Here is a 25,697-nt window from a genome sequence, read left to right as displayed (position 1 = left end):
TTAATCATACCCTTGACCTCGAATATTCTCAATGTGAAGGTTGTAACGAGAAAGGACAACACAAATCTCATTCTTTAGGGTCAACGCAGTAGTATCTCTAACATGCACAACATGAAAGAAACGCTCTTTAATGAAACCATTTTTTTCAACAAACCTCAAAATAATGGCCATTTGCTTTCTCTTCGACTCATCCCGGGCTTCATTAACGAGAATGCAAAATTTTGCATCTCCAATTTCTTCACGAATAGCATTTCGCACATTACTAGCAAGAATATGCAAAATCTCCTTTTGAATTGTGGGTGATGTATATTTGGCATTTCGTGGAGCAATTTCCAAGACAACACTAGCTACTTTGTTATTGAAAGTTGATGCAAATTTTATCAATTCAATAAAATTACCTCTATTTTTTGAATCAAGGCTTTCATCATGACCTCTAAAAGCACAAGCTTGGAATGCTAGCCATCGAGCACACTTTATTGAGGTTTTGAGCCATACTCGATTATTCTCTAATTCTTTTGACGTTTGTTTCTCAATTAGCTTGACAATATGTTGTGAATAATTCTTTAAATCCTCGCAACATTTCACATCAATTTTATGTGGGGAGTTTGGATCTTTCCCTACATGACAAATTAAAGGACAATTCATTCGTTCACTCACCTTTTTCCAATTATTAAAACCTGTTGAAATGAATGCATCTGATCCGGGATGACCTATTGGTTTCTTACCAAAAAGGTAGCAAGGTAGACAATATATCGCATCCACTGAAGGTGAGTATTCCAACCAACCCCTATGTGATTCAAACCATGAAACTTGAAATCGACGACGATGAGTATCATTGTTATATGGATAGTCTATATTTTCAGGTTGATATGGACCTTCTTTGAGATAAGTTCGTTGGATTTCATCTTGTTTATTGATAGGGAATTCACATATTTGTTTACGTGATCCTGGATTATGATCTATCTCTTCAGATTGAATTCTTGAACATTTGGAGGGGTGCTCATCAGACATTGAAGTATCAACATTTGTTTCTACAGCCACAAGTATCTTAATTTCTAAATTGCTAACATCTTTTTTCTTAAAGAATGCATCAACTTTTTTTCGTTTGCTCATAATTCTTTTAGCTTAAAGAATATGACTCAAAAATTAACCTGAAAAGAACTTTAAAAAATAAAATTTTAATTAGAATTTTTTACTTAGTTATATGGATGTTTTTCATACTTAAGAAAAAAAAAAATTTCCACTATAATTTAAACAATCAACCCATTTTCAATATAACTTTAATTAATAATAACCCCTCAAACAAAAACAAAAAATAAACAAACAAGTATTGGTACACAACATAAACCAAACAATTTAACAACACCCACAGCTACATGATATCTAACTAATCAAAAATAGGTAATAAATCAAAACAATTTTACCTTATAAACTTTGTCTTCACAAAGTGCAAAGATGGGTGTGGGCTGTGTGGCAATGCCTATTGCCTACAACTGTAGATCTTCCCTTCAAGACTAATTACAAACAGTCTCCCCATGCCTTCAATCATATATTTCTCTAAAAATCTATGAAATTATAAAGAGCATGTGAATATTTAGGTGTAGATGGTTGATAAAATAAAAAAAAGACACTAAAAAGAAATGAAAGTCTAATGCTTAAGAAAGAGAAGAAAACTCACCAAGTAGTCACCAAGTTCCAAATCCTGAAATTTGATAATGAAATATGCTGGGTGATTTGTTTTAGAAAGCAAGAAGAAAGAAAAAATTGGTCAGGATTTTTTTTTATTTTTTTATTCAGGAATGTGAGGACTGATGCTGAGTTTTGGGGGCTGGTAGTGGTACTAGTGGGAAGTGAAAGTGTATCATAGAAGACAAAAAAGAAAAAGAAAAAAAAGAAGTAAAGGGAATAAGGGATTCTGTGGGGTGGGTTTTTTGAGATAATGAGATTGAGAAAGTGAAATTTTGTTGTTAGTGTTTGGATTTTTGAGTATTTAAATGTAAGTGGGCCAGCTTTTTGTTTTATTTGGAGTACATAAGGCCTAAAACTAAAGCTGGGGCCTGGGAGAAACTAAAGTTGGGGCTTGAGAGAATAGTTGAGATATGGGTATGGGGGGCTGGATGTCTAACATTGAGGGGGCCCAATTAATTTTCCTACATACTCTAATGAATTTTTTTTTTTTTTTTTTTTGCAAGGCCACGGCCCCCCCAAGGGACTACGTGGCTCTACCCCTAGATATGCGTGAAAGCAGATCTGGAAATATGATTTTCGTAAACCTGATAAATAGGCTATTTGTCGAGTTGTTGTTGAGCTTCGAGGAAAAAGTTTCTTTTAAACCTCGATAGATTCAATCTGTCGAGCTATCTGTCGAGTTTTAAAATACAGTAATTCTTCACTTGTTTCTTGAATAAATTTGCATGACTTTAACTCTTGACTTGAACACAAAGTTGCTTGAAGATTTAAACCATCCTAGATTTACCCAAATACAAATAAAGCGCGTTTTGTCAAAGGATTTACCAATTCTGAATGACATATGTACATAAAAACTTCCACTTATGTCCTAACAATTCCTATATTAGGTTCCTTGGAGACTACTCAGGCCATGTGGGTGCCACGTGGCTTTGCCACCAGTCTTCGTCGAGTCCGCCCACCTTAAAGAGTTCGTCCCCTTTAAAGAGTCCGTCCACTTTTAAGGGTCCATCCGTCTCTCTGCCTTCCATTCAAGACGTGATTCCGTCTAATAGGTCATTAACTGTCAGGCTATCCAGACTGTCCCTCTAGGTGTCACCGTTGCTTATTACTAACTTAGCAAATTGGATTCGTCTGCAATGGGATTTATCCCTATCAGTTTTCCTCTCACTCCATGGGTCCGTCGCTCGGTATCCCTAACGGACATGTGGGGTGATGGTTTCACTTAGTTCTAGGGAGTCGTGTTTTGATTGACAAGGCAATTGAGAGCCATAAATGCTAAGGTACACGTGGCAAAATTTTAGTGGCTGGTTACTCGGATCAAAGCATCGCTTCGTCTTCTGTGCCGTTTTCCCTATATATATGTTGCCTTTCCCATTCATTTCCACTTTCCACTATCATTTCTTCAGTTAGAGTGTAACTATCTCCTGCTAGAATTTGTCAATCCGTTTTCTCGACTTGTCCGTTCACCACATCGTCTCCATCTCTTTTTTGCACTGTACACCTATAAGTGTTCTCTGTCCTGTGCATGCCTTTTATTTTCTTTTTTCATTTAAGTATTATACGTCCGTCGTGCATATAGACCTATAAAGTCTTAGGATTTTATCCGTCACTTGTAGGTGTAATAATTTCTAGTGAAGCGTCGAGTGAACAATCGTGTGTCCATGAAGGAGCATGCTACGATGATGTGTACCCGTCAGGTAAAGGCGACCCCGGCGCCTACGATGATGTGGGTGCCACGTGGCTTTGCCACCCATCTTTGTCAAGTCCATCCACCTTAAAGAGTTTGTCCCCTTTAAAGAGTTCGCCCACTTTTAAGGGTCCGCCCGTCTCTCTGTCTTCAGTTCAAGACGTGATTCTGTCTACTAGGTCTTTGACTGTTAGGCTATCCAGACCATATCTCTCAATGTCACCACTGCTTATTATTAACTTAGCAAATTAGATTCGTCTGCTATGGGATTTATCCCTATCAGATTATTTCATTAATAATTTCCATTTTGGTGTAGACAAAATTTGATCTCATGTTTTTATTCGACAAGAAAAGACTTAACATACCAATTGAGATAACTAAAAAAAATAAGTATTGATGTATTAGTTACTTGAATTCGATGTATTAGTTCTAATTCCCAAATTGTTCGTGTTTTTTTTTAAGAGGGTTTTAACCTATGACATTTGCTCCAAGACATCTATTTGTTTTTGGTGTAGGCGGGAATTGAATTGTTCGTGTTCATGTGAGGAAAAATTGGAAAAAAGAGAGGTGTATGTATAGCTATAAGATAAGTAAGCCAAAAAAAAAAAAAGCAAATGAGTTAGGGACCAAAAAAGGCGTATAGAGGTAAACAACATGATGGAAACAGAGAGAAACGACGACCCAAGCATTGAACGTTCCAACTTCCAAAGAAATATAAAGATCATCACCCTGATTCTCCTTCTAAGGATTATCATGAACTAGACCTCCAAATCCCAACAGCTAATTCTTACGTGGACAAACTTATAGTCATAGAGGACATTCCAATCCACCAACCCATTGATGTCCAAATCAAACCCAACATGCACCTTAACCTAAGTCCATGAATCAGCCCAAACCAATAAGTTAAAATGGCCAACCCATCAAAACAATATATCATATGCTTAAATCAAATCATCATATCAAAAGTTATAGCTAGATAAAGATTTTAAGGTTAACATGTACCCGTACAAATCTAAGCAAATCACATGTAATTTTCACTAATTAATTATAATTGGTTTGTAAAAAGATCTAAAACCAAAGAACTTAGGCTTTGACTAGACCAATTTATCAAGTCAAGTTATTCTCCCTATGAAGGAGGAGAAGATGGCCACATAACAAACTGGAACCATTTTTGTGTAATAGGCACCTATCATAATTTTAATCCATTAGATTTTTTGTTCTGTTAACCAAAAAGGGGTAAAACAAAATATTATTATCACCTACAGAGATTAAAAACAAAAAAACAAGAACAAAAATGATAATGCTACAACTAACATATGATCAAAAGTAATTACAATAAGATCTTTTAACTATTACAATTAGAAATTATAACTTTACTCACAATTGAATGTAATTATTTGGGACATGAGGATACCAAAGAAGCTTAAATTGTTTGCTTGGCGAGTTTGTGATTTGTCACAACATTCTGCCCACGAGGCTAATTTGGCCAGGAGACACATACCAATAGACCAATGGTGTGAAGGATGCCATATGAAAGAGGAAACTAGAATTCATGCATTGTGGGAGTGTGAGAAGGCTACTGAAGTGTGGGCTCATTTTGCAAAATTCCAGCAATAAATGTTAATGTCTCCCCCAGATTTATTGTCATTATGTTCACATGTACTTGATGACCAGGGCTATTAGGGTGTTGAACTGTTTATTGCTCCTTCTTGGAAGATTTGGAGTGCTTGGAACTGGTGGATTTTTCACAAAAGACACAGAAGATTTGGAGTGCTTGGAACTGGTGAACTCCACATTAATCACTCCAAAGCCACAGATATTGTTCTTTCCATTCATGAGAAGTGTAAAATCAAATTCTGCCTCCAAGTTCAAACCATTCTTCAAAATGCAATATATAGTGAAAAAGTTACAACAAGGATAATTGTTGATGCAAAATGCTCCAACAATAATTAATTAGAGGCACATCTTGCTACACGATTGTTACAAAAACACTAACTTAATAAGCTTTTTGAGAACATGATAGGAAGGACTGCCACCTTTAAAAATAGAAAAATAGATATCCACCAAATACCAATATTACTATTTACAGTTTAGAAAGTTGAGAAATACAAAATCCTAGCTTCCAACAAGGAGAACAATCAAACTTATAATCCGCCAATACTAATAGTACTATTTACAGTTTAGAAAATTGAGAAATACAAAATCCTAGCTACAAACAAGGAGAACAATCAAGCTTATCTACACCAAACCAAAAAATAAAAAATAAAAATAAAAACCTCAAAAATTCAATAATAGCTTGGATGCATTGCAAGGTCGCTTCATTTGTCATCTTTCACATGTCATGTACGATCATCCGGTACACTGCGTCCGCAATATCAGCAAATAAATGAGATTCTCCAACATGTGCAATAGGACATCTACGGGAGACCAAAAGAATTATAAAAAAAAAGAATATATAATCTTAAATACTATAGTGCCTAAGTCTGTCAGATTAAAACATCAAAATGGTAGAACAGGCCTAGTCCCTGAATGTGTTGGCAACCTCGGGAAAAATCATGCATTTTTTAAAACAACTTTCTCAAAGAGTAGCATGATAACTTATAAAATACTCAATCGATTGCTTTCTCAACTAAAAATATTTTAAAATTAAAGTTTGTAGGAATATTTGATTCCATGGGATCAATGTAATTAATTTGGGCAAGTGAAATGCTTTACTTACAAGCCTAAAGTGTGCAAACACCAGAAAACCAAAAAAACAAAGATGAAGAAGAAGAAGAAGAAGAGAGACTTACATTGAGAGGGGGAGAAAGATGCAGCCCTAGATGTAGCTTGTAGAAGGCAACTTTCTTTTTGGTGGCAAAATGATCCAAACATTTGTAATCAACTTGAAGAATATAGACATTTTTGGGGATGAAACTCACAAGAGTGTATATCTTATCATAAACCTCGAAAATATGCATAAGGGTCGAAAATTTAGACATTTTTGGGCACAATCGTGACTTTGTGAACCACATTATCATTAGCATTTCTAGTTACATATATACGAGACTTGACAGCCAAGAAAGTAAAATTTGAACTGAGGCAAAAACAAAGGCCATAGGGAAATGGTATGAAGGGAAAATCAAGAATAAGAGAAATAGGCTTTGGATATTTAAGCTGGATTTCATGTACACATTTTAATTGTGAATGATTAAATACAACATAATGCAATAATTAGGGTTTGGGATTAGAAATATAAACATATTTTAAACATTTGATTTAATATTAAAAATAAATCAACTTACCAAAAAATAAATCTTTCGAAATCCTTCCTTTTCAAAATTCCTGCAAAACATATCACAGATTAGTTTAAAAAACCATAAAGCACAAAATTGAAAGAGCAAAGGAAAGTTCAAATTCTAAGAGTCACATTCCAATTCAACTCACACCATTTCAAGCTAATATATTTGAAGCTTAAATAGCAGCGTCTTGATTTACTCTGTTCTAAGTGTTGCCCCAGTATTCCACATCTCTACTCTGTTCGTAATGAATATTCCATGTGTATAACTGAGTGTAGTTAGCATGAATCACAGATCTTGTTATCTATTTTACAGAGATTGTTATAGTAGTTAGGATTAGTTTTACCGCCTAATCTGTTTTGGCTTAATCTTTTTGTAACTCTATAAATAGAGTACTCTGCTCTGCAATTCAATGTGCTGCATAATAAAATTCAGTTTTCTAATTCACTCTTCTAGTTTTGCTCTGAAATCCACTGTTGTTGTTTTCTCATTTTCTTTCAAAACTTTCACAAAAATTACGAACAAAAAAATGGTTAAAAAAATCTTGGAAAAAAAAAAACCCTCTTTATATTAACAATGAGGCGTTATAAGCAATCTGACCACTGATAACAGTGTCCAGAAGTGCTTGAACAACGCCAGCATTGCTAACACCGCAACAGCAGCGGCGTTTTCTTCGTCTTCTTCTCACAAATCTTGTTTCATGAGATCCGCAGAGACGAGCAAGGTGGTGAACACAAGAGATCAGATGAGGCCGTAGAGAGGGTGTCTTAGCCATAGAGGTTGTGAATCACAAGAAACAAAGGGTTTTAAAGGAAAAAAAGAAGAGCAAAGAAAAAATATGACAGAGACCAAAAGAAAAGAGACGGAACACCAAGAACAAGGAGAAGATGGAAGGTTTTTGTGGGCGTATGAAAAATGAAACAAGAAAGAACAACGAAACAGAGAGAGTGTTCTGTTACTTAAAGTAGCGGGAGAGTTTGAAGTAAAGAAAAACAAAAAAGAAAAAAAAAAAAAGAATGAAAAAGAAAGCAGCAGGGATAAGTGTGAGATGGCACTCACCTATTGGTCGATAGGATTGTGATTGATACCTATTGGCTGGAGGAGAGATTCTTTTTAAGATCACATTTAAAATTTGCTTGATTTCTATATTAATAGAGTTAAAAATTTTAGCATTTAATAACTCAAAAAATTACTTTATTTATTTTAATACATAACACACTCTACATCAATGGTCTTATTTTTACCATTAACCACACATTATGCATTTTTATATTAATTTTTTTCTCACTTCCTCTCTCTTCCTCTTTGCCATGAAACCCAACTAAGTGATAAAATAAATTTTTTTATGCCTTCTTGCTATAGTGAACTATTAGTCTTTGGCAGTTTACTGAAGGAAGAAGGCAAATTTTTTTTGCCTTTGGCTCCATCAATGTTGGGCACTAAATTGGAGTTTGAAGTGGTAAAATAACTAAAGAGCTATTTAACCGCAAGCAATGTTGATGCTTTTACTCACTATTCAAAATTCTGTGAGAATTTTTCTCAAGTACCTACTACCTAGCATGTCTTCTTTTTAAATTTTAATTCCAAAATAAAGAGAAACGATAGGTTACAATATTTTTATAATATTTTCACAATAAATTATAGGTGATAATTTGTTATTAGTCTAATTTAAACTTACCATTGATTTTTTTTCATTGATAACAACCCGTAATAGCTTATCACTTATAATTTATTGTGAAAGTAATCAAAGTATTATAAAAATATTGTGAATATAAATCACCCTACCTGATTACAAAGTGACAACTAAGACAGTCCTATACAAAATCACAAAATTGCAACAGTTTTAGTTGAATATCCACTATATATTAAGAAAGTGAAAAGAAAAGGAGTTATCCAATTAATATCAAATAGTTTTGGTTCTCATTGTGTTTTTGGTAATTTGATGGTTACTAAGGGTGGACAAGATTTGAATCTTTGATATTTTGGAAAAATTAGGAAGTGCCAACTGCCAACTAGTTGAGTTATAATGCTCTAAGTATACTTATTCTCATTTTAATTGTCCAATCAAATTAGCAATTTTGAACTTTATTTTTGTACCTATTTAGCAAACTGGAAAGTCTCAGCTTATTGAGAATTCCAATTTGGACATTCAAAACCTTCCAAAATGTAAAATGCATATTATTGTTCATTAAAAAGTGACAAAATCATCCCACATTCAGGCATTTTTAATGCTACAATGTTAACAAAATTTTTACATTTGCTGTCAGAACCTTCAAATTTAAGCAGCGCGGTAGCACATCTATCCCACTAATTATTTATTTTATTATTATTATTATTATTATTATTATTATTATTATTTAATTCCATCACTCTTTCTCCTCATATTAAACAACTGCACAAATATAACTCCTCTCTTTCTGTTTTGATAGGCTCAACTCTCTCCTTCTTGCATGACCGTCTCAGGCCTACTCTCTTTTGGTGGTAATTTTTACTCAAATTCATTAACCCGTCTATGACCCATCTAATTTGAGTAATTTTTTATCCAACCCAATTAAACATTTTGGTTAAATGGGCAAAGTCCTATTGATTAATTCAATAAAATAAGCCTTGATAGATAAAACCACTAGATTAACATTTTTTTTTTTTTTTGAGAAAGAAAACTTTGAATTTCATTAATAAATAGGCAAATCTGCCTGATAAACAGTGTAAGTGTGGAGTGGAATATCCTCCATCCAAACAAAAAAACCACTGACATGACATGTATGTTTAGCTAAGCTGTGAGCTACAGAATCACCATCTCCCCCGACATGTGAAAACCTAATGCAATTAAACCCATTTGCAAAGAATTGAGCATCCCATATTAAAAGACCAAAAGAAGCTAATGATGGAGAATCATTCTTTAAGGTATTCATAACAATCTCCGAGTTGCCCTCAAGAATTTCTTTTTCAAAGCCCAACTCAAGGGAAAATTCAAGAGCTCTACTAGCTGCAACTGCTTCCAACTCCACAATTGAGTGAGGTAGCTATATATTCTGCGATAAAGACGCCATGACTATCCTAGATTATCACCCCAATACCTGCTCTTCCTTTATCCTGAAACATAGAGCCATTGAAATTTATTTTATACCAACTTTCAAGAGTCGGAGTCCACCTAACTTGAGGACAAATCATTTGAGGTGCTGGAGGTTTTTTTGGTTGAGTAGCCCGATACTTCATTAGTGCATCAAAGGCTTGCTACGATATGAGATCCAAAGGGAAATAACTCTAAGAACCACAATGCATCCTTCAATTTTAATTCCTCATGGTTGACTTTGAAATTGTTGTATATGTGCTCCACAGTAGGGAATAATGTCTCTATTGCAGGTATAAGTCCCTGGTAAACAAACAAATAAAACATATTAGTGCAACTAACCAACTATGTAAATCGTGTGTGAACTAAGGTACAGTTTCATACCTTCTGTCTATCAAAAATAAAGACCAACTGAAGCTCTTCTAGACTCATAATATCATCAGCAAACAACTCTAAAAAAAAAAAAAAATCCAAGAGTCCTTGTTTTTCTGTTCCACAATAGCCATGGCAACTGGAAATATGTCGTCATTTGCAACCTTGACAGTGATAGATAGTAATTGCCCACCAAATCTTCCCTTCAAATAACAACCATCCAAACCAATAAATGGCCTACAGCCACCTAAAAAACCTACAATCTGAGCATTGTACCTAACATACATCCTCTTAAATTTTGGTTAGGAATTCTCATCATCCATTTCTGTTTGAAATATAACTCTACTTCCAACATTTGTAGTGGTTATCATCTATGCATAGTCCCTAAGGAAACCATACTGCAGCTACTCATCTCCATTGATCAAATCCTTGGCTTTCTTCTTTGATCTATACACTTGGTTAACACTTAGGTTTACAAATAAATTCTGCAAAACGTGGTTGTGCACACCAAACACCTCCCAATTTGGATTTTTACCAAAATCCTCCAGGAACTTCTTTGCAATATAAATTGATGTTGCTTGTTTGTTTTTAAATGATTTAGGGCAAGTAAAATTAGTAGTTAATTTCTTTATTGGAAATGTTAGCTCTTCGCTTATCATTGATGCATAGAATCTCCATCCACCCTCATTCTTGTAATGAACTGAAATTTTGGTCCTCTCATTCAACTTGATTTTGATAGCAATAGGTTTATTTATTTATTTTTTATTACATACACCCTCAAAGCAACTCTGAACACCTTTTCATTAGGAAACTTCATCTCCTTCTTCAATACAACATTTCTCATGTCACTTTTAGCATTAAACTATGGTTGCTTAGGTATCTACTCATCATCAGACCCATCCATGCTTACCAAGTCATTCTCAAGAGTTGGCTCAATCCACTCAGTATGATCCACACTAGCTAGCTCAGTCCATTCACTATTTTGTGGGGCTGCATGGGGTGCATCACTTGATTGTGGGATTGCATGGGGTGCATTGCTTGACTCTAGTGGAACAGTCGTTGTATCTACAAAAATGTCATCACCAAAGTCTTCCCCTTCTAAGCCTTCATATATCCAATCATAATCCACACCACCTGATCCATTATGATCTTCAACCTCTAAACCACCAACTTCATCATGTTCTTCATCTTCTTCTTCATCCACTATGCCTTCATCGTCATCACTCTCCAAAGTATCATGAGCCACCCTCTCCCTCTATCAGCAGCTACAGGAGACTCTCCATCATAAGTTACACTTTCTCCTTCAACATCAACTACCCCTCCCCTTCCATCAGTTGCAGCTACCCTCTCACCTTCAATTGCAATAATCCCTAACCCTCCATTTACAACTACACCTCCTCTTGAACACGATGTTCAAGATGTTCAATAGCAGTAGCATCATATCAATGTCCATATAGAGTGTAATTGTGTCAATTGGCCATTCCCTATGAATTGCACACATGTACACCATATCATCATTTGAATTTATGTGCCTTAATCCACGCTCCAAATCACCTCCAGGAATTAAATATTGATACCTTCTGCTTATAGGAGCCCCAACCTCAGAACATATATCTCATATTTCATAGTAACACAATTTGTCAGGGTCAACATCTAACAATCTACGTATAGTCCCACCTACATATTGTAGGTCTAAGTTCCACACAAAACATCCCCCAACATTAACCACAAAATCAAATGTGAAATCATCCATCTACAAATCAAATAATGAGATTGTTTACATACTGAAAAATAGATAAAGACAACAAGACCAACAGACATATACATAAAGTGCATTTTAATAGTACTTGTTTGGTTTTTGGGAGACAACACACGGATAAGAGACCACATATAGCACATGCAAAAACATTTTCCCATCAAATTCCTAGGGACCACACAAACCACAATACATAAATGACCATAATCATAAAAAAAACACTTGATTTTGTGTAGTATACACATTTAGAAACATCCATAATAATATTTTCTAAACTTCCTAATCAATTCTACATATAAATAACCAAATGCACAAATTTAACCATGTAATATTCACAAATTTTGTGAAAAAAACCCTTAAGAACCTGTATGTGAGTCCAAAGAGATGTTAACACATACCTTGTTTTTCTTTACCGAAACTGAAAGCCTTAGCTTCGATATTCAAAAAATTGAAAACTTCAAGCCCAACAACTTCAATCAGAGGAGGTTCAAGAGAGAAGAATATGAATGTTCATTCTCACGAAAAGATTTCAAATAGCGTGTTTTGATTTGTGTTATGTTATGTTTTGGGGTTAAAATGTGTTTTTCTAACAACAGAGGGTGAGGTGGGTTACGGAATATTGACGGACCTTACCTTAGGTGAGTTAAGTGACACTTTTTAAAACACAGGTAGGCAAAGTGATTTTGGGCTAAACTACAAGTGGGCTTAGTGTAATTACCCCTAATATTTTTTTTAAAAAATCTGAAATTATCGGTCGGGTAGGGTAATACGGGTTTTTAATCCCTTAACTTGCTACCCTAACTAAATAATTAGTTCTTGTTAGAGAAAGACCCGATTCCAACTGACTATGGGTTTCGGGTCCACTCGCTGGGCTTCGGGTTGGTCGAACCCAGTTGGATTGGGCAGATCATTGAACCATTGGACAACCCTAGACTTATGTGGACTAATTTCTATTGTTATTTAAGCTTTTTATTTTATTTTAAAGGGGTTAAAGATTATGTTTGTTGGACCAAAATTATTTTTGGAGAAATGTTATGTCCACAATATTGTCACAACAAATCTTATGTGAAAAACTATTACTAGTGGATAAAAATGTGATGTTAGTATTAGATCCAAATTAGAATCAATAATAGTTTATCACATAAAATTTGTTGTGAAATTATTGTAAATAAGTTGTAGATATAGCATTACTCTTATCTTCGTTGAACCCAAATAATTGTGATTTTCAAGTTAGGGTGTTCAACATATTTTTAAGGTGGTCACAGTAGGTTAGTTTAGTAAATAATTTTTATTTTTGCAAGTGTATATATATATATATATATATATATATTGCAAGTCAGGGTGGTCTTGTGACCACCTTGATATTAACGTTGCCTTGTGACCACCTTGATGTCAATGTGGAGCAGACAATGCATATTATATAATAAGGAAAAATCTTGTATAAGAGTCTCATGAGACCAATGTCTCATTGACATGTAGGTCCTACATGTGTAGGACTCACATATCAGTGAGACATTGGTCGTATAAGACTGTTTTAGGAGATACTTTTCTTATATAATAGATGTTAAAGCTATAAAAATTTAGCAAAATGCTATAGGGATATGCTAATATTTAATTTGTTTATTTTCATGGGTTGGAGAGGAAGAGAAAGATGTTATAGGGAAATTAATATGTTGAGTTGTTTATATTATTTTAGTAGATAGTTTATGTTATTTTAATGGGTTGTATATAAAAAAAAGAAAATTTAATGTATGGTGTATCGTAAATTAAGGCGTTAAAATAAATAAAGTAGTGTTTAAGGTGTTTAAATTTAAAAGTTTTAGCACATGTGATGTGAATGCCTTGGTGTTTTCCCTTTTTGTGTGAATGCAATGCAGCCACGAGTCGAGATGAACGTGGACCCAGCTTCTCTATATGGCACTAATTAAGCAACCCAATCACATTTTCTCCAGAACATTGCAGAGAGAGAGAGAGAGAGAGAGAGAGAGCTCAAACCTCGAAAGGGTAGCCATGGTGATGTCTGTGTTCCTGAGTTTTATTTTCCGACCACCCACATCACTTTTCATCAAGGCCACGGCCGTTGTCATTTTAGCATCATTTGCTTATGTTGGGTTCTCGGAAGCAAGTGGAAAGCACTTGAACTACTCCAAATTTTGGAATGCAAATTCTCTCAAATCTACAACAAAGCAAATTAAACTTTCTAGTAGAACAGGCATGCTCTTTCTCTATACTCCGGCGTTTCTTGCTGCTCTCACATCCTTTGTGCTTTTCCCACATCATGATTTCCGAACTCTATTGCTTAAGTCAGTTCTAGCCCTTCATTTCTTTAAGAGGATCTTTGAGGTACAAATCCCATCCCTCTATCTCTCTCCTTCACACAGACACAAAAGTTTATTTTGTTGAATTATCGCAACTGTTTTTGTTTTTTTTAATAACTCATATAGATAATTAATTTTTTTTAATGGTCATAATATTTTTCAAAACAATTGAGATAAAAAGGTCTTAATGATTTTAGACGCATAAATACACTAATTTATTGTCTCTACCTAAAATCACGACAACTCAACAATTATTACAAATTTTGTGTAAATAATAAATTTAAGAACACAACAAAAATACATAATATTTTAAAATTAGCTTATCATCTCATACACATCGGTCCACCACATAACATTTCAATCCTTTTTTACATAAAAAATCAATTGGTATTTTAGTTTAATATGATAAAAACTCTCTATCAAGAGTGAACGTCATATGTTAAAACTCTCTCCAAAAAAGAAAAGAAAAAGTACTATATTAATTTGAGAATGTGATTTATCCCGACTTCCCACTTTATTGATTTTTATTTATATGTTTTGACAATTTTAATTTGTACTTTAATTTATGTGTTTTGCTACTTTTGAGTGAAATTTATAGTGCAACTTATCTTTTGGAAACAATTTATTTAGCTAAAACTGAAATTTTTTTGTTGAAAGTATTGTAGATAAAACTAAAAGGTAGTTGAAATAGTACAGTGAGACCAATAAATAGTACTAAAAAGTACAACGAGACCTATGAATAGTAGTAAAAATAAGCTGAATAGTAAAAAAAACTGGCCTTTTAATTTGTGCCAAATACACACTTTGCATAAGAATCTCATTACCTTACCTCTCTCCTATAGTCCAATGTGTTTGTTTCTTTAAAAAAAAAACAATTATGTTGTTTCATAATTACTATTTAATAACAGTTTTTTTTAACAGGGCAAATAATGAGACCATCAAATAGGAATGGCAACGGGTCGGGTTCGGGCCGGGTTTTTGCATACCCAGACCCGACCTGCGGGCCAAGACCCGAAACCCGGACCCGGCCCGATTATTAATCGGGTTTTTTTCCCGGGGCCCATACCCGCCCCGCCGGGCCCCGTTTATCTTCTTGGGCCCAAATCTAGCCTAACAAAAATTTTTTTTTTTTGAAGCCCATTAAATTTTTTCCCTATATTCAAGCCTATTTAAGCCATTTAACATGGCCCAAATGCCAAAATTTGGCATTTAGGCCACATTATAGGGCAACCAAATTAAACCCAATTATAAGTTAATCATAAATCAATAAATCACAACTAAGATTTTAAATCAACAAATCACTTAAAAAGCTACAAAATAAATCCCACAAGTCTAGGAAATTACAAAATGTCTTATCCTCCAACTAACAAATGAAAAAGACTAAGAAATTCTTACAAAATGTCTTATCCTCCATAACCGGGTTTTTATCCGGGGCGGGTTTCGGGTCGGGTTTCGGATTTTTTTATAAAACCCGGACCCGACCCGAACCCGCTTCGGGTTTTTTTTTTTAAAAACCCATACCCGACCCTATTCTTTATCGGGCTGGGTAAAATCCGGCCCATTAGGGTCGGGCCGGGTCGAGTATCCGCGGGCCGGATCTAAATTGCCATCCCTACCATCAAACACTCTATAATCAATTATGTTTTTTTTTCGCCCCCCCCCCCCCCCCCCCCAAAAAAAAACAAAACAAGAAGAGACAAAGCACTTTCATGACTTCATCATATATATATAACTTAGATGTATTAGGAGGCTTAATTGTTCCTTTTTTCCCCACAAAAGACAATGTGCTTATTTTTTTGTTAACTAGTATAATTTATTCAGATTGTAATAGTAAAATTATTATTATGTGTTTGGGAATTTTATTTTTCCAAGATACATAATGTAAATGTATGGATTTTAATAACTTTGGGGATGAAAAGTTACAGAGAATATAACCTTAAAGTGGGAGAAACACAACATTCTAAATTACAGGATGGCAAATTAAATTTGATCCCAACCACTTGATAAAAATGTAACTAGAAAAAAATTTGTAAGCTCTAATTGACTGGTACAATATTGTAAAGATACAAGGGGTCTAATTTAAGCTTAACCTTTAATACGAATATAATTGTAGATTTTGATTCTTTGTAAAAGGGTAAAAATAAAGGTAATAGACCAAAAAAAAAAAAAAAGTAATTATTATATTTCTCTATTATTTTTTATCCACTCATACCCTTGAATGAATTTGATTCGTTTGATTGTGGGTTATTATATCAATTGAATATTTCAAATAAGAATGGATTATATAATATTTGTGAAGAAGAGTCTACCAAACTTTGAAGCATAGTTACTAATAAATATGGGACGAAATATCTATGATACATAATACAAATATGTTTCATTCGATCCAAGATTTTATTATACTTTGTAAAAATACGACATAAAAAATGGAAACAAAAAAAAAAAAATTGTAAATAGACATACGATCGAACTAGGTATGAATTTGAATGAAAAATTCGAGGAAACAAAAAGGTTGTATATGTAAGTCATTTCTCTTATTATATTCCAATTTAAGCATCTCATATTATCTACCTTATTAAAAAAACAACTAACATTATATAATATATTAGCATATATTTTTTGTTGTGGTTTAGAGCAAAATGCATACCAAGTCAATGAATGAGATGATGTTTTTTACTCTATGTTAGTTTATTTAGACCCTTGTATACTCAAATTTTTTAACCTAATTAATTAATCAAGTTGTTACGTAGGTTTATTATTCAAATCTAGGTTAAACACATACAATCATATTACTAAGTGCAGGAAAGTAAAGAAGACAAGCAATATGATGACCTACGAAAACTAATGGAACCGTCCAATTTTAAGGCAAAAAACTTGGGGAAGATTTAACCTAAACAATTTACAAGGCAATAAATCTAAATCTAAAACTATCTCTTATAGTACTTACTTATGTGACCGTACACAGCTCCAAATCCACAGACTCTTCTATTTGAATTTATTGAGCTCAAACACCCCCATTTGTGGCTCTAAGATCTCACTTAAAGCTTTAGACAATTAGCAATAGTTGATCTTGTATGCAGCAACTTGTCTTCACTGGTTCTTGTATATGGATCTTCTTTCTGGTAGATTCTTGTTGAGTTAGAAGGTTACAAAACCTCTCAAATCTCACACAAGTAAGTCACAAGTCATTTTAGGTCTTCTGAAACGTGATTTAGGGTTTTCCTTTTATACCCAGCATTGTTGGACTCAAACTCTAAACCTTTCGTGGGCTTTCAGGCTTGATTTAAAATCTACATAAAACGTATCTCGACTGGTCGAACCTATTCTCTCAATTGGTCAAGCAAGGCAGTTTCTAAAATCTTCTTTCTACAACTTGACTGTTTTTGAATCTTGACTTGAACCAACTTGACCAATGTCTAACATTATTTTAAGAAATGAATATCTTAAACACACACGCATACACAACAATAACAACAATTATTTTTTGTCTCGTATAAATATTAAGATCTAATTATTTGAATTCTAGAAAAATCTGGTGAATAGACTATAAACTTCAAAATTATAATAAAAATATGAAAATACTGATGTTTACTGTAAATAGTAAAACATGTAACTAAAAATATTAATTTTGACAATTAATTTCTTTGTCGAATATAATTAATGACATACCTTAACAAATCTGTTAACTTTTCCCTTATACTATTTATTAAAGTATTTAAGTCAAGTTGAAGGATTCTTGTATTAGTATAATATGGAAAACGCTCAACACATGTTTTATATGTTTAGTTATTGAAACATGTATTTTCGAAGCATTCTTGTTTCGCGTGCTAAATTAAATTTTTTTTTAATTTTTTAATTTCTAGAAAGTAGAAACTATGTAAATGTGATATGACGAATTTTATGCGTATTTTACGTACTATGCTTTCAAGTATTTGTAGCATATATAAGAGGAAGGTAGACGGAATATTTAAAGGATAGGTGAAAATGAAAGAAAGACATTTACATTTATTGCTCAAAGAGCAAACCTAGTTGAAAAGTTTAATCATTTAAAGAGATTATTGTTAGACAATGATTTTGTGTATAAGTTTGGAGAAGCTCATGACAGTGATCTAGAAAAGATACTGATGTCTTACAAAAAAAAACGTATTCTATTTTATAGATCATTCTTGTTTGGAGAATATAATGGATGATTTTATGTTATTGACAATTGGAACAAATAGTGTTAGAAATACTGAATTGAATAGTATTGTATTTCTCAAATAAAATAATATACATGAGTGCCTTTATATAGGAGGCATATGAGTGATGTACAAGTAAATATGAGTGCAGTACAAGTAGTACAGTGTGCAGTACAAGTAGTACAGTGTGCAGTACAAGTAAGTGATCTAAATGGGCCAAGCCCACATATGAGTGTACGTTAACAGCCCCCCTCAAACTCAAGGTGGATGTGAGACCAACTTGAGGTTGTCAACCAAATCACGAAGGCGTCCCTTAGGATAGGACTTGGTGAAGATGTCTGCAAGTTGATCTTTGGAGGAGACAGAGAAGAGCTTGAGAGCACCATGAACAAGATGATAACGGATAAAATGACAATCAATCTCAATATGTTTAGTCCGTTCATGGAAGACATCATTATGAGCAATGTGAATGGCACTCTGATTATCACAATAAAGAGGTGTAGCAGAGGATGTAGATACACCTAAGTCTGTAAGAAGCCATCGTAACCAAAGAAGCTCAGATGTAGTATCAGCAAGAGCACGATATTCTGCTTCGATCTTGGAGCGGGCCACAAAGGTTTGTTTCTTACTTCGCCAAGAAATTAAGGAAGAGCCAAGTAGAAAACAATAGCCAGTGGTGGACCTACGATCAGTGGGATCTCCTGCCCAATCAGCATCAGAGAATGCACGAAGTACAAGAGGAGATTGAGCTGAGTAGAAAAGGCCATGGAAAAGAGTGTCCTTCAGGTAACGAAGAATGTGCAGAACAGCAGCATAGTGAGTCGATCGTGGAGCGGACAAATGCGGCGACGATGAACGGCATAAGAAATGTCTGGACGAGTAAGCGTGAGATAAACTAGGCTGCCAACTAATTGTACGTAAAGAGAAGGATTAGACAATGGTTTCCCCCGAGGGAGTCGGATGCGCATTAAGCTCGGCGGGGTGTCAACGGTTTTCTTGTCGGTGAGTCTAGCACGAGACAAAAGATCGAAGCATACTTGGCTTGAGTAATATAAAGACCATCGAGGATCGAGTGATTTCAAGCCCCAAGAAATAGCTAAGATGTCCAAGATCTTTCATCTCAAAATGCTGACTAAGAAAATCCTTGAGTTCTTGTATGCCACTAATGTCATCACCAGTTATGATCATATCATCCACATAGAAGAAGTAGAATGGTGCCTTTATCGGTACGACGAAGAAATAAGGCGGCATCATAAGGACTGGCAGTGTAACCCAAGCGAGAAATAGTAGAGCTAAATTTTGCAAACCAGGCTCGAGGAGCTTGTTTAAGACCATACAATGCTCGGCGAAGGCGGCAAACCGTGTTGGAGTCAATGGAGAGACCTGGAGGAGGTTGCATGTAAACTTCTTCACTCAAGTCCCCATTAAGGAATGCATTTTTAACATCCATCTGAAAAAGATCCCATTTTCTAGTAGCAGCAACAGCCAGGAGGGCACGAACAGATGAGATGCGGGCAACTGGTGCAAAGGTCTCTTCATAATCAATCCCATACTCCTGTGTAAAACCTTTTGCAACAAGACGAGCCTTATAGCGCTCAATGGACCCATCTGAGCGAGTCTTAATCTTGTAGATCCACTTACAACCAACCATAGACTGTCCAGGAGGGAGAGGAACTAAGTCCCAAGTATGGTTTTTGGTTAATGCATCAATTTCCTCTTTCATTGCAATCTGCCATAAAGGGTCAGTGGAGGCCTCACGATAGGTTTGAGGCTCGTGGAGTGTAGCAAGTGCAGTGTAACAATGGTAATCAAGTAAATGTGTAGGAATGGATCTTACCCGGGTTGAGTGATGAGGTGGAATGTCTTGTGGAGGTGGAAGGTCTTGTGGAGGATCTTCAGGCGGAGTAGGAGCGGGGGACCCAGGCTCGAGTTGGGATAGCTCGTCATCAATCTGCTCATCTTCGACCTGGCCAGAAGAGACATTAAAAGGATCGGGTGTTTGTATAGAAAAGTCTAAAGGAGGATCAATTGGAGTTGGAGAAGGAACATGAGACTCCTCTGGAAAAACTTCAAGTACAGATGAGGTAGTGAGGGAAGAACGAAAATGTGAGAGTTCAACAAATAAGCGGTGTTCCCAGAAGACAACATTACGAGAAACACGAAGGCGATGAGAGACAGGATCATAACAGCGATACCCTTTTTGTGTTTCGCCATAACCAAGGAAACAGCAAAGTCTAGATCGAGGCTCAAGTTTGTTGTGCTCATGAGACTGAAGAAGAACGAAACAAGCAGATCCAAAAGAGCGAAGGTGATGATAGTCAGGGGGTGACCCAAAGAGGCGTTCATACGGAGTTTGATTATGGATGACAGTGCTTGGAATGCGGTTAATGGTGTGAACAGCATGAAGAGCAGCTTCACCCCAGAATGGAGGACGAACCTTGGCAGAAAGAAGAAGAGTACGAACAGTGTCAAGAATATGACGAAGTTTACGTTCAGCTCGACCATTTTGCTGAGAGGTACTTGGACAAGTTAGATGATGTACAGTGCCATAGGAGTGTAACAGAGCTTGAAAAGCATATTGAGTGTATTCAAGAGCATTATCAGAACGAAATATTTTAATTCTTTTGGAGAATTGGGTTTCAACCATTTTTGCAAAGTTACTGTATATTGGCAAAATTTCAGAACGAGATTTCATAGGAAATATCCAACTGTAACGAGAATAATCATCGATGAAAACAACAAAATATCGAGATCCACCAATACTAGCAACAGGAGAAGGTCCCCAAACATCAGAATGAATTAACTCAAAGATACTATTAGAAATAGAATCATTATTATTAAAAGATAAAAAATTTGTTTGTTTTCCTAATGGCATGAAGTACAATCAAAATTGTCTTTGGACACGAGAACCTAACAAACCCTTAGAAGCTAAGCTGTTGTACCCGAGAAGAGGGTGCATGACCAAGACGAGAGTGCCAAAGTGAGAGAGAAGGTAGGGAAGACACCGCGGCGGCAGCGGCGGCAACGTGACACTGGAGCAACGAGTTGGAAGATGAAGATTATCCACTGGAAACATACGCCCAACTCTAGGGCCAGTCCCAAGCTCTTGCCCCGTCCTCGGATCCTGCACAATACACCCAGAATAGTAAAAAATAAGGCGATAACCTAGTTCAGCTAATTGTCCCACAGAACACAAATTATAGGATAGGTCAGGAACATGGTAGACCCCAGGAACAGAGAGGTTGGAGGTTGAAACAAAACCAAGACTATTCCCATGCATGGTGGAACCATCAGCTATGTGAATATTGAGGGGATGTGGAGCAGGGTTAAGTTTGGAGAATAAGGACGAGTGAGGTGTCATGTGATTGAAACAGGCAGAATCAAAAAGCCAAGTTTGAGACTTACCAGGTAAAACTGAGAGAGCAGTGGAAAGAGATGCATTACCAGCCATACGAACAGCTTAAGCTATGATCTCCTGTAGGTAGTGGGTGAGAGGTTGATAGTGGATCCAGAAGACTGGGACTCAACTGAAATGGGAGGCATTGGCGGAGTAGACTCAGTGTTAGCAACTGCAGCAGTAGATTTGTTGCGACGGTAACAAGTCTCAATAGTGTGGCCAGGGCGCTTGCAATAGTTGCAGAACTTTTTATTGGTCTGTCTGCGACGATTGCTAGAGCTAGAAGAATCGCCTGAGTGCTGAGGTTGCTCTATGGAAGGAGTAAGGGCCAGAACATTAAACTTATCCTGGGCTCGAAGAGTTGCAAGGCGAGCTTCTTCTCTGACTAACTCATTCACAGCAGTATCAAGAGATGGAGGAGGACAACGATTCAGAAGCTGACCTCGAATGGGCTCATAGTCCTTGTGGAGTGACATCAGGAACTCATAGAGACGAAATTCATCTCTAATAGCAGCATATTGTTGGGCATCTTTTGAGCATGCCCAAGTTGGATCAGAAAGGTCAATTTGGTCCCAAATGAAGCGAAGCTGATCATAGTAGTCATTGATGGACTGCCCCGGTTCTTGCCTGAGTTGATGCAATTCAACCACTAACTAATATTTCATGGATCCGTGTGTGGTAGAGTATCTTTTGGCCAACATATCCCATGCTGATTTCGCATCATCAAAGCTGCCCCGCAAATTGGAGATGGAGGGAATAGAAGTATTTCGAATCCATGTGAGGATCATGTGATTGTGACTATCCCATTCAATCATGCGATTGAGAAAAGCAACATCTTCTTCACTTGCCCCCTTCACAGGAATAGTGATTGCACCAGTGCAATAATGCCAGAGCATACGACCCTTAAGGAAACTGCACATAGCTTGAGACCAAGATAAGTAATTCCTAGTCCCCTCCAATACAGTATTGATGGGGTGAGGAAGAAAAACATCCTTTTTATCCATTTAGAGACACAATATGTAAAAACAGACTGCAAAAATGAAATCTACGCGAAAAACTGAGTAAGGAGAACCTGGATTGAAAAAAAGTCAACTCCAGAAAAGTCAACGGTCAAAGTCAACTGTAGCTGACGTGGCAGGCTAACGTGGCTTGCTGACGTGGCAGATGACGTGGCAGATGACGTGGCTAGGGCTGATGTCAGCAGGATCAGTATGGCGCGTGAAGGAGCGTGAGCAGCGCGTGGCGGCGCGTGGCAGCGCGTGGCGGCTCGGTTCGGCACGTGGAGGCGCGTGGGCGCGTGAACTGCAGTGCAGAAACTTCTGGCGGCTCGTGAGGGCGCGTGGAGACTCCGATGACTGTGAGGTTTTCACGAAAAGATAGATCGGAGCAAGACGATCTTCGTGGTACCTTCGGAAAATTTTTCGGAGCAATATTCACGGCGGTGCCGAAAAAGGCAGTGGTCTTTGCAGTGTTCGGACTCCTCAACGGCGGCTGCTGTAGGTCCGGAACCTGAGGACGATGTCTGGAAGACTCGAAGGTTCAACGGCGAAAAGCTGCGGCAGTTGTCGTGACAGCGGAAGCAATATTGAGAACGGAGTTACACCAATAAAGACAAGACTGCTAAGAAAAGGTCAGAGCAGTGGCTCTGATACCATGTTAGAAATACTGAATTGAACAGTATTGTATTTCTCAAATAAAATAATATACATGAGTGTCTTTATATAGGAGGTATATGAGTGTTGTACGAGTAAATATGAGTGCAGTACAAGTAGTACAGTGTGCAGTACAAGTAAGTGATCTAAATGGGCCAAGCCCACATATGAGTGTACGTTAACAAATAGTAATAAGAAACTTAAAAAAAGAAAAGAAAAAGATCTAATATATATAAAGGCAGTCAATTTAGTGTTTTCTCGTTTGATTTCGTACTTGATTAAATACTTAAATACTTCACCCTGTTTTATAGGTGCTAGTTGTTCACCAATACAGCGGCGGGATGATGCTTGATTCTGCAATTACTATCTCTCTTGGCTATTTCACGTACACTGCAGGCATGATTTATGCTCAGCACCTATCACAAGACATTTCAGAGCCACCAGTTGATCTGAAGTATCCTGGAATCTTGTTGTTTCTTATAGGAATTAGTGGCAATTTTTACCATCATTACCTTCTCTCTAAACTGAGGGGAAAAGGTGACAAAGAATATAGGATTCCAAAGGGTGGTTTGTTTGACTTAGTGATATGCCCACATTATCTTTTTGAAATTATAGATTTCTTAGGGATCTCTTTTATCTCCCAAACGCTATATGCATTCTCCTTCACTTTAGGAACTATTTTTTACTTGATGGGAAGGAGTTATGCCACCAGGAGATGGTATCTCTCAAAATTTGAAAATTTTCCCAAGGATGTTAAGGCTCTCATTCCATATATTTTCTAAAAACTCAGTTAAAAGATTGATAGTTTGAAGATATATTTTTGAAGATTGATATTTTTGTTTTTAGATTCGTATTGTAAAGATTTGTTGTTTGATAAGTGAGCACCAAAGTGGAGTTAGGATAGTTACCAATGGTTATAAAAGCTCGGATTTGTGTGAATACACAAGAGCTTGTTTAGACCCTCAAATAAAAAGATTATGACTCGATTACTTTTACTCTAACTTATCTAAGTGCGGAACAAGAGTAAATGATGCGCAATCAACCGATAACAACTCTAGTGCATAAACATGAACAACAATTATAAAAGTAAAACACAAGAGTAAGGGAAGAAAGATGCAAACACAAGATAATACACCGATGTGTTATCAAAGAGGAAACCGAAGAACTTGACGAAAAACCTCTCCGCCTCCCTCCAAGTGGTAAATCGATCTACTAGATAAAAAATTGGGATACATGAATAGCAAGAGACTCTCCAAGCCTAATTTGTCTAATGCACCTAAGCCCTCTAAGCTCCTTCTCCAACAAGGCTTCTCGGAATCGTGTCTTGTCTAGCTTTCCGGATCCCGTAATATGCCTGATTGCATCCGCCAAGCCTCATCGGCTTCTTTTAGCAAATTCTCAAAGTTTCCTAAGCTCTAAAACACTCTGAAAAGGTGTGGGTTGTGTTTGGACACAAATCTCCTCTCAAGGTATGACAATAAGATAGGGAAGGAGAAGAGGTTAGAATGATTTTTCACTAAGGATGAGTAGCTCTCTCTCTAAAAGGATGAGTGTGTGTGTGTGTGTGTGTTGGGGTTTATGCCCTAAAATCCAATTTATTGGCATGTCATAAATAATTAAATTGTTTAATTATATGAGATTATTTATAAATAAACTAATGGGACATTATCTTTAGTCTATGAGATGCATTGTATGTGATTTAGTCACAGAAGATATAAATCACAAGTTCCTTTAAACTCAAAATGTAGTTTGTAGTCGGTAATGAAATTGGACGTTTCATCTGCGAAGACTATAACATATCAATTAAGATGATTTGTCTTGATCATGGAAATGGAGATTTCTAGTTGGTATGTTGATATGTTTTAAGAGTTAAGACATATTGAATTGGCCCGCTGTGAGATTTATTATTCTCCTAACGACTATCAAATGAATAATAAATTTCACTACTTCTATTTACATGAACTCTTAATCTTGAAAGAATAATGGACCTGATCATGAGATGTAGGTTGCTTTGATATATTAGGAGTGAGATCTATTAGTCACGGTCAAAATCTCAGTATGTTGGACAATCACATTTAGTGTTGATGGAACATGTATTTTCAAGATGGAATTCATAGTCTCTTAACGGAGATACAAACTATTCCCTGGAGATACAAAATATTCAATTGAGATAAGTTTAATGGGTTTGGTTATTCAGAGAGTTGGGCCCAACCACTTTAGTAAGGAGTTACTAAAGTATATATTTATGGAATTGAATTTCATAAATATATAATGAATAACTTAAAGGATTAAACCGGGTA

The 25,697-nt window shown here is 35.9% G+C and overlaps 2 protein-coding genes across 2 annotated transcripts; one reads left to right on the top strand and one right to left on the bottom strand.

The window, feature by feature from the left end:
* LOC142616436 (uncharacterized) lies at positions 1-1,113 on the bottom strand. Its single transcript, XM_075789294.1, has one exon. It carries the CDS (start codon positions 1,111-1,113, stop codon positions 1-3), a length of 1,113 nt encoding a protein of 370 aa, XP_075645409.1.
* A 12,700-nt stretch (positions 1,114-13,813) lies between these two features.
* Positions 13,814-24,242, top strand: LOC142617618 (uncharacterized). The gene is made up of 2 exons (XM_075790533.1): positions 13,814-14,195; positions 23,709-24,242. Exons 1-2 carry the CDS (start codon positions 13,863-13,865, stop codon positions 24,177-24,179), a joined length of 804 nt encoding a protein of 267 aa, XP_075646648.1. The 5' UTR covers positions 13,814-13,862; the 3' UTR covers positions 24,180-24,242.
* The last annotated feature ends 1,455 nt before the right edge of the window (positions 24,243-25,697 follow it).

This window comes from Castanea sativa, chromosome 11 (genome assembly GCF_040712315.1).
Source record: "Castanea sativa cultivar Marrone di Chiusa Pesio chromosome 11, ASM4071231v1".
NCBI lineage: Eukaryota > Viridiplantae > Streptophyta > Magnoliopsida > Fagales > Fagaceae > Castanea > Castanea sativa.
The sequence above is the reverse complement of the archived record's forward strand: the minus strand, read 5'-3'. Positions and strand labels throughout refer to the sequence as shown.

Coding starts and splice junctions, on each gene's coding strand:
- LOC142616436 (XM_075789294.1), bottom strand. CDS start 1,113: ATGAGCAAACGAAAAAAAGTTGATGCATTCTTTAAGAAAAAAGATGTT.
- LOC142617618 (XM_075790533.1), top strand. CDS start 13,863: ATGGTGATGTCTGTGTTCCTGAGTTTTATTTTCCGACCACCCACATCA. Junction 14,196..23,708: donor TCTTTAAGAGGATCTTTGAG/GTACAAATCCCA, acceptor CCTGTTTTATAG/GTGCTAGTTGTTCACCAATA.